The sequence below is a fragment of the Nestor notabilis genome, unplaced genomic scaffold (genome assembly GCF_000696875.1).
Source record: "Nestor notabilis isolate BGI_N333 unplaced genomic scaffold, ASM69687v1 scaffold11701, whole genome shotgun sequence".
Taxonomy (NCBI): Eukaryota; Metazoa; Chordata; class Aves; order Psittaciformes; family Psittacidae; genus Nestor; species Nestor notabilis.
The window spans coordinates 118,638-127,518 of NW_009913398.1; the positions used below are offsets into that span (position 1 = coordinate 118,638).

The following is an 8,881-nucleotide window of genomic DNA, read 5'->3' on the forward strand; positions in this document are numbered from 1 at the left end:
TTTTTTTGTTGGTTTTAGTAGAAACTTGGAACATGCTCTCACAGACTGGATAAAACATGGAGGCAGAAGAAGTGAGGTCTTAAAAAAAAATAACACATTTTACCCTATGTTGGCAGGTGTCAATGACAAAAACAAATTCATGTTAATTAAAGCAACTCACATCTTAAATGTATTTCTTTATTCTTTCAGACCACTCTTCCGTGGAAATTCAGATGTTGATCAGCTAGGAAAAATCTTCGAGTAAGTAATAACTGATTTAATTATGTCAGTATCTGTTTAACATTGAAACACTGTGAGGTTTCTTTGCCATGTTTTCATGCAATAATGTGACTAGAACAAAGTATTCCTAAAACATATTTCCTATTGCTACCGTATGCAACATGATATTTCCGTGTATTCTGTGTCATAGTGGGAGGAGGAAGCAACATGGAATATAATTTTGCAGAACTAACAGCCATTATCAGGAAGTTACAAGAGACTTCTGTTTTGGGCTTTTTAAATCTCGTAAACATATTGTGCATATACTATTCATGCATATACCTAAACAGCTAAATCCAGGAGATTGTCTTCACGTAAACAAATGCAGAGGTTTTATTTTTCACTAGTTTCTTTGTGTATTTCAGAAATCAACAGTAGCATACTTAAAAATTGTTATTAAACTGAAATCTCTAAGATTATTACCAACAGCTTCTTTGAAGGAAGGACTCCTGTACATCAGAACATATGTTAGCTTTTAAAATATAGTGTGTAGCCTGTTAACAGTCCATATTTTGGTCAAGAAGTTAACTGTGAGAACAGAAGGAATATCAGCATTTTAACATGTGCTTTGTCAGAGATGAACTGACTGGCTTTATTTTAAAACTACTGTACAGTTCTAGGAGTTTGTGCTTTTCTTCGTCAGAGATATCAAAAGTTTGGGAGGTGGAGATGCTCTAAACTCTCTGAGGGAGAATAATTCTCCTCCAAAATAAGTTCTTAGTTAAAAAAACCAAAAAATTAAGTTCTTGATATTACAGATAATTAAGTAGGATTATATCACTTTTTGTTCTAAAAGCTCTTCAGAGCAAGGAACATTTCTGAATTTAGAAGAACCATGTAAATTTTACATCTTATGTATGTAACATGTACTTAAGAAATCAAAGCCACATAGGGCTGGTCGCACTCCAGAGGACAAATGCCCATGTGCTTCTGTATCTCTGTCTTCTCTTTCGTATGGATGGGCTGCAGGGATCCAGATGAAATAAGAAATAGGTAGCAGAGAGAGAATGATGAAATATTATTCTCTTGGAAGCTGTTCCAGAAAGAAGATGGTAAAATTTCTAAGGAGAATGCTTAAACAGAAAAAATACTGAATTCCTCCGTTTAACCATTTTTCCAGTTCTCAAATCATAACAGATCTGTTTCTAAGCATTTTCATTATTTAATATGAGGTTCCCAAATTGCAGGTCTTGATTTCGCACAGTTGACTTCCCTTTCCTGCATACCATACCAGTGTATGTGACTCACTTGCGTGGTTAATTTGTCATGCGCTGAATAGCTCTTCCTGCCCAATCCAGAAAAATCAGTCCATAAAGTTTACTTTTTCTTCTTCTGCCAAAGCTACTGCTTTAGTCCTACAATATTCTTCTTTATTAAATGAAGACAGTTTTGATACATACAACATAATTTATAATTAAAAAATACATAGCTGTGATTTTTTTTTAAGGATTTTTATGACTTTTAAGGGGAAAAATCAAAATGAACTGGACTAGGATTAAATACATAGCTGCTAGCGGCAGCCTCGGATGGGGATCTTTCCATCCCTAGGGGCTGAGATTACCTGTGCAGAAAAGAATTCATCAAGAAGAGAAAATGCTGTGCTAATTCTAGAAGAAATTCCTTATTACACATCTACTTGAAGAGAAAGTTTGGTTTTCCTTGTTTTGTGCAGTTCACTTTAAATAGTTCAAAAGTTTCTTTCTTGGGTTCTGAGGGGCTTATGTTAAATAGTACTTACGTTGTGTTTTCACAGCTGGAGAACCCCCTACAGTTAGGCATAGCTCTTCTTGTAGGAGGGTTGTTTCTTTCTACAGTAGTGACTCATTCTGCAGACTAATTTGGACAGAAAGTAGTTTCAGGATTTTTGTGCAATCTGGACTGTTGCCTTCTTTCAGATAATGGGGCCATGGTCTACCTTTGCTTTACCTGTGCATTCCATGAGGGTAAATCCCTTAGAGGCAGCCCAAAACATTTTCCTGCTTTTCCAGGTCACCATCAGCATGTGAGATACCGTCACAGATTTCAGGCTAAATGCTGAAATGTTTGAGCAGACTTGTCTCCTGTTGTGATCAATGGGAGTGGAAAGCACTTGGCATTTCTCAAGACCAGGCCTGAACCTTTGGCAGGAGGTGGAACTCATCCAAGATGCTCCCAAACCTACTCACTGAAATGATAGTGCTACCAGACCAGAGCGAGGGCATTCTGACATTCATTGGTAGAGTTTTGAGTACTACATGAGTGTATAACTAAAAATGTCTCTCCTTTCCACTTTTGGTCTTGTCCACCCTACCCGTCTGACAGGCTGCCTCCTTGTTTCTTTTTGTTAGCTTTGCCTGTGCCTGTGCTTATTCTGCCCTGTTCATGCTCTCTCATGCAAATGCTAAAAAAACTGGGACTAACCAAACACATTTGAATGGCAGGTTGAACTTCGTTGTTATTTAAAATATTTAACTCCCGCATCGTCCTACAGTGCTGTTTGTATTACATTTAACACGGGTCCAGACCCTCAAATAGATAATCACATGGCTTTAACCACCGTGGCCAAGGGAATTGCCCCGTACCCCCCAATAGCTCTGGTGATAAAAGAAGAACTCAATTTTTCATACAGATTTAACTTACCATTTCCCAAAAGCTGTGGTATCTTCAGATGTCGTAAACTTACATTGTCCTGACGTTTTAATTGCTTTGCCTTTCTGGCCATGGTGTTGTTTTGAGGACATGCTAGTTTTCGGATGTATTTTAGGTGAGCCAGATTACGATCTAAAATCCATGTAGGTAGATGTGGCGTTCCAACAAGCTCACTGAGGTAACCTACGCTTTACGTCAAAATGTTGATGTAAACAGCCCAGTCGTACTACCAACCACTGTTAGAAGAAGGTCAGTGCTGCTCCCTAGCGGCATTCGATTTAGCGCAGACCCAAGTATTCAGTGATGAAGGTTTCTGTGTTCCTTCTTGTCTTACTCTGTCATCATTTCCATTAAAAATCTCGAGTTTACAGACTGTAAAAATCGATTTTCCCTGAAGCCTGACAAGTGATGCATGCTCTTGTCCAGAGTTCCCTTCAGAAACTGGCGTTTCAACACATTAGCATCAGACTAAACCACAAAATGTGTGAGACATGATCCACCATTGGAGGTTTACCTATTATTTTATTCATTTGTTTTTTAAACCTCAGCATGATTATTTAATAAGTATAAATAGCTTTTAGAATTTAAATAATAAAGAAATAAATTATAAAACTAAATTAAAATATTCTATTAAAGAGAAACTAAAATACAGCTCAAAGTAAAAAAAAAACCAAACCAAAACAAAACATAAAGACACTCAAGTCCTATGCCCCTTCTGAATTGAGACTTTAAAACCTGTATTGTGAAGCAAATAAATTGTTTAAATGTGGGCAACAATTACTGCTCATAGCTTTGAAGCATTATGAAACATCCCTTTTATTGCCTTACCCTCATCTTGACCCACACTCTTCTCTCAGTCTCTATTCTTGTGATCCTTGCATGCAGTTCCCCTTTGAAACTTACTGCTTTTAATCATCCTGGAGCGACATATGTTGCACCATCCAGTCAAGAGCTGAGCAACCTTCTTCCAAAGCACTCAGCCCTTTTTCAACAAAAAGACACAGAAAATTGAGATCTAGGCCAGAAAACTGTGCTTGCCACAGGATGATTTCTACCAAGCACACTGAGAACTTGATCAGCCTCTGTGCACAGTGATCAGTGCACTACTTGTACAATTAATCTCATTTAAAGAAGAAGACTTATAAAGTAAACTGCCACTCAGTATAATCAGTATCAAGGGGAGAGGGTATAAAATGTTCAGACCTAACATTATGATTTTCCTCTCACAGTGTAATTGGACTCCCAGAAGAAGAAGACTGGCCTAATGATGTTGCCCTTCCAAGAAATGCTTTCACTTCCAGACCTGCACAACCTATTGAAAAATTTGTACCAGATATTGATGAACTGGGCAAAGACTTGCTTCTTGTGAGTTTCTATCTGTTGTTCTGCAAGCCACATGACTGGTAGTTCCCACTGCACATGTAACGTGCCAAGAAACATTTATGTTTTCATTTAATTAAGTTACTAAAGAAAAGCTCAAAAGCAGGTAGACAAATTCATGTAAATCTGTGAAACATCAGCACAAAATCACTCAAGAGGTGCCAGAGATGAGAATAGTTAGAGACGAGAAACCTGTGTCAGGGAAGCGCCTGCTTGACTTGTCTTAGACCTTATGCTTAGATCCTCATTACTGACCACTGTTGTGCCACTGATTCAGCCATTTTTATAGTGTAAGACTGACATGAGTGCAAAAAGTGATCTATCATTTTACATGGTTTAGTGGACCCAGTATAAAGCAGAAAGTAGGCTGTAGAGGTAGATTACATCTGCATGCCTTCTACTGAATGCTGAAAACTTGAGATTTGGAATTCGGTATGTGTTGCCTCTTATAAATGGCAGCCTTGAATAGAAGCAAACAAATTGTGCTGGTACAACTGATAATACTGAATTCAATTAAATTATTTCCATCATTTTTATAGATACCTTATAAACCCAGCCCTGAAGTTCAGTCTTGGAATGGAATATAGGGAATGGGCTTGCCTCAGTTTCCTTTTTGACATGCTTGTTGAAATCTAGCTAAATTTGTTCTCGGGAACATATGCTGGACTACATCTGGACACTTGAAATGACAGAAGAAGCACATCTGTTGTGCCTGCAGCCTGGAAAGTGAAGCTTAGACATGGGACAAGAATTAGATTCTCAGAACAACAAGGAATAAATATGGCAGAGAGCTCAGTGAGTGTGAGGCATGATTGGAAAAAGAGACAAGTATCTATGTGTAGAAGCTGAGGTGGGAAGGGTTAGGCAAAGACATGAGAACTAGAAGCCAGCCCCAGATGAAAGGGGAGAGTAGGACTGGAAGTCACTGAATTAAATTTCAGAAGTTAAATGACAGAAATTATGATACAAGAAAATAAAGTAGGAGTAGGAAGTGGTTAGATAAGGATAGTGGGGAAAATACTATTTCGAGGTAAATGAAGGAAAAGAGGAGAACAAGGTATATAACACAAGGCTACAGGAGAGATTTCAGTGCTGGCTGGACAAAGGCTGGGGTAAGGATTTGGAAAGATGACAAGCAAAGTACAAATAGGAAGAAGAGGGAGAAACTAACCACAAAACATTAGCATACAAAGGCTACAAACTCAAAGACCCAATGCCTATAGACATACTGAGCCTAGGAGTGAACCTTACTATGCCATCTGTGTCGGTATAACCACAAAAGAACAGTGCATTGAACACTGAGGGGATACAAATTTTGTTTGTGAATAGTTGCTCCCTGCAGTCTGTGAGACATGTGTCCTGTGCATGTGAATTCAAAAAAACCTGAATTCTGGAATTTCAGAAACTGTGAATACTTGAATTGTCTAACCTCTTATTTGCTGTTAGCTTTGGAGATGCCATATTTATATACTATGCCTCCACTGCTTGTTTTAATGTGGATGGTCATCCTATCATACAGCCCGAAGTGAGACCCTGTTGTGTCTCATACTGATAATAAATTGAAGGTGGCATGCATCAATGTACATATGCAATGTTAGCACTGTTCACTGTACATTTTAGTTAAAATCAACCTCTTTTCATACTTACAGAAATGCTTAGCATTCAACCCAGCCAAGAGAATATCTGCCTATGTTGCCCTCTCTCACCCGTATTTCCGTGATCTGGAGAAATGCAAGGAGAATCTGGACTCTCACATGTCATCCAGCCAAAACTCCAGTGAGGTGAATGCATCATAATGCTGACTGAAGATGAACCATAAATGAACAAGATGCGTAGCTGACAAGGCCACTGTCCCATACAAACCACATAGCTGTTCTAGCGAAGATCATTATTGGGAGGTTTTGTGCACTTATCGTTTATTTGGGGACTGTGATGTGCTTATCCAAGAAAATCAATCTAGTTTACTTTCATCAGAGCAACGCAAGGGCCAGTGCTTTGACCTGCTCCCATTGCAGCTTTATGTTTGGTTTGTTTTTGTTTTGTTTATCTACCTGGGAAAACTCCAGACAAAGAGAAGCTGCTGACCAGTTTTGCTGCCATTTTATCCTTTTAATATTGAATGCTGCCAGTGTGGAGTAGGATGAGCGAGTCACTGCCAAAACATGATGCAATCTCTCTCTCTAGCTGCTGAAGCATGATTTGGTACTTTTTTAATTATTATTATGTGATCTTTTACAGTGATATTTAAAGAATGGCATTGAAATATCAGATCTCTGCAACCTGCAGTTGACTGATACATGCATTAATACATCCAGCTACTGTTCATTCATAGCGTATGCGCAGGTGCTTCCCCACTTGAAAACTTGGAAGGATTATTTTATCACTTCATCGTGCTATAAAAATAACAGTGATGATGGTCATCATAATAAATATATCAACTTTTAAGTTTTTTTCACACGCAAACGAGTTACTATCTAGCTACGTTTGTGTGCATGTTGCAAAAAACAAGTGTTTTTAAAATCTTCTAGAGTCCTGTTCTTAAAGACTCTTTTGGTTTCCAAATGGTCAGTTTGTGTTGAAATCCAGGCACATTCTAGCCCATCATCTAACCCATCATTCCCCCCGGGAAACAGCTGCACGCACATTTGCTTTATCTCATTCCAGTTTTTCTGATATGCAGCTCAAAGACATGAGCGGAGCCAATGAAAATCAATACCGATTTTCACCTTCAACCTGTTCCGATCATCAGCCAAAAAGGAAAATAGAAAAAAATTTCCAATTCAGACACAGAGAATCCTGTACCTGTAACAAGCACAGATACGTATTTGTGCAGAACTGTATGCTGTCTACTGCGCTGCCTTACCTGCAACACCCCCCCATGCATCATAAGTGCATGAATATTACTGTCTCAAAATCCCTCAGATGTCATTTATTAAGCAGATTTGTTTTGTATGCAGAAATGCATGAGCTTCTCTCCTAAACCACCATGTGGGTATACTGGCACATGCTTCTCCACTAGGGTTAATGTGCCATTATTGAATGTCAAAATAACTAAGCAATTCACATGCCTTTATAGCACAGTTATTTTAAATATTACAGTAAAATTTTATATTTAGTATTTTTACCTTAACTAAAATATATTTTCAGTATTTTAAAAAGAAGTTTTTATTTTTTTAATACTGTACTGGGGAAAAAGAAATATTTTAAATCCGTAAAAGCTGTTCCCTAGCATGACTTTAGTTCATTTACCTGGATATGACTTGGGGGAAAATACTGGTCCAACGAGTTAGCCCTTACCATAAAACCATAAATATACACTATTGCAGTATAACTGATGATTAAGTGGGGCAGCTAGCTTTGCTTACTCCTGTCAGAGTCCCTTAGGCTTCTCTCTTCCTCATCTCTATTTCATCTTGTCTAGCTAGTGAGCCAGCATTATATCCTCATTCACAGCATGCTCAGCAGCATTCACAGCATGCTTAGCAGAAGCAGGTCCTCAGCAGTGAGTTTAGCAATATAGTTTTTCCAGCTGTGGCGTGAGAACTTGTAGCCATCCCCCTGGCAGGTTTCTCAGTCCTCTGGTAGACTGGCTGTTGTGGCAAACTTCACTGTTCACTCTCTCTGGGACATGGTCCATTGCTAGCATAGCGAGTAGAACTTAATCTGTCTCTTGGATAAAGCTTTTTGTTACTGTTAGAAACATAAGGATGAGACATATGGTTAAATTAGATCTGTTTTAAATAAGCCAGATTTTAAAAGGACCACTTGCATGCATGCATGCAGTGGCCTGTGCTTTTCTTCATGCCCAGGATGATGCCTATGCAAAACTTACTAGCATGAACAGGCAAGTTGCAAATTAGGCCTGGCAAGAGCATGCATAAGGCATCTGCACACAGAGATACTGCAGATGCAAAAGACAAGGATTTTGGAAGCTCTACGAGCAGCAAGCTGAAGGCCAGGGAGCGGTCATGGCAGCTAACCCTCTAATCTTGGCCTTGCCTCTATCATTCTTTCGGTTCCTACATACAAGGGGAACCACGAACTCACTGCACTGGTGGTGTCCCAGCCCTCTTCCTCCATGTGTCAATGGACCTCAGTGTGAGTAGGTTTTAACAATCATAGAAAAGGATGGGCCAGAGTGAAATTTTTGCTAACCATTTTGAAACACTAATTAGAACAATAAGCAGAGCCAAAGCTCAGGGGAATCTTGTGACAGCAACAAGCAAGAACATTTTCGACACAGTTTAGCATCTTTAAAAACATTCCATATTTTACCCAGCACCAAGCTATCATACATACTTTATCAGGGCATTCAGCTGGTGCAACTTTCCAGCAACTGTCAGGGAACTCTCCCTGAGCTCTCCAACAACTAACATAGGTGAAAATGTAGGGGAGGAGAGGGTATTTTCAAATTAGGCTCAAAACTCTCAGATAGAGATGTGCATCTGTTCCATCAAGGGAAGAGAACATTTTAAGCCAAAGGTTAGTGTTGGCCCAAAACTAATGAGAACGTAGAAATCACAAGAAGTTAACTACTGGAGCAGTATTTCCCTATTAGTAGTATCAGAAGAGCTCAGAAAGCAGCAGAGAAAAGCAGGAGCTGGCTTATGGAATC

General features: G+C 38.9%; 1 protein-coding gene across 1 annotated transcript in view; it reads left to right on the plus strand.

Moving 5' to 3' along the window:
- The window catches only part of LOC104412454 (cyclin-dependent kinase 6), a 123,948-nt gene extending 117,179 nt beyond the window's left edge, over window positions 1-6,769 (plus strand). Inside the window, exons 5-7 of the mRNA XM_010023182.1 lie at window positions 190-240; window positions 4,116-4,251; window positions 5,916-6,769. Of these exons, the coding sequence (XP_010021484.1) occupies window positions 190-240; window positions 4,116-4,251; window positions 5,916-6,062 (334 nt within the window). The 3' untranslated portion in view covers window positions 6,063-6,769. The remainder of the gene's footprint in view (window positions 1-189; window positions 241-4,115; window positions 4,252-5,915) is intronic.
- Window positions 6,770-8,881: the final 2,112 nt, after the last annotated feature.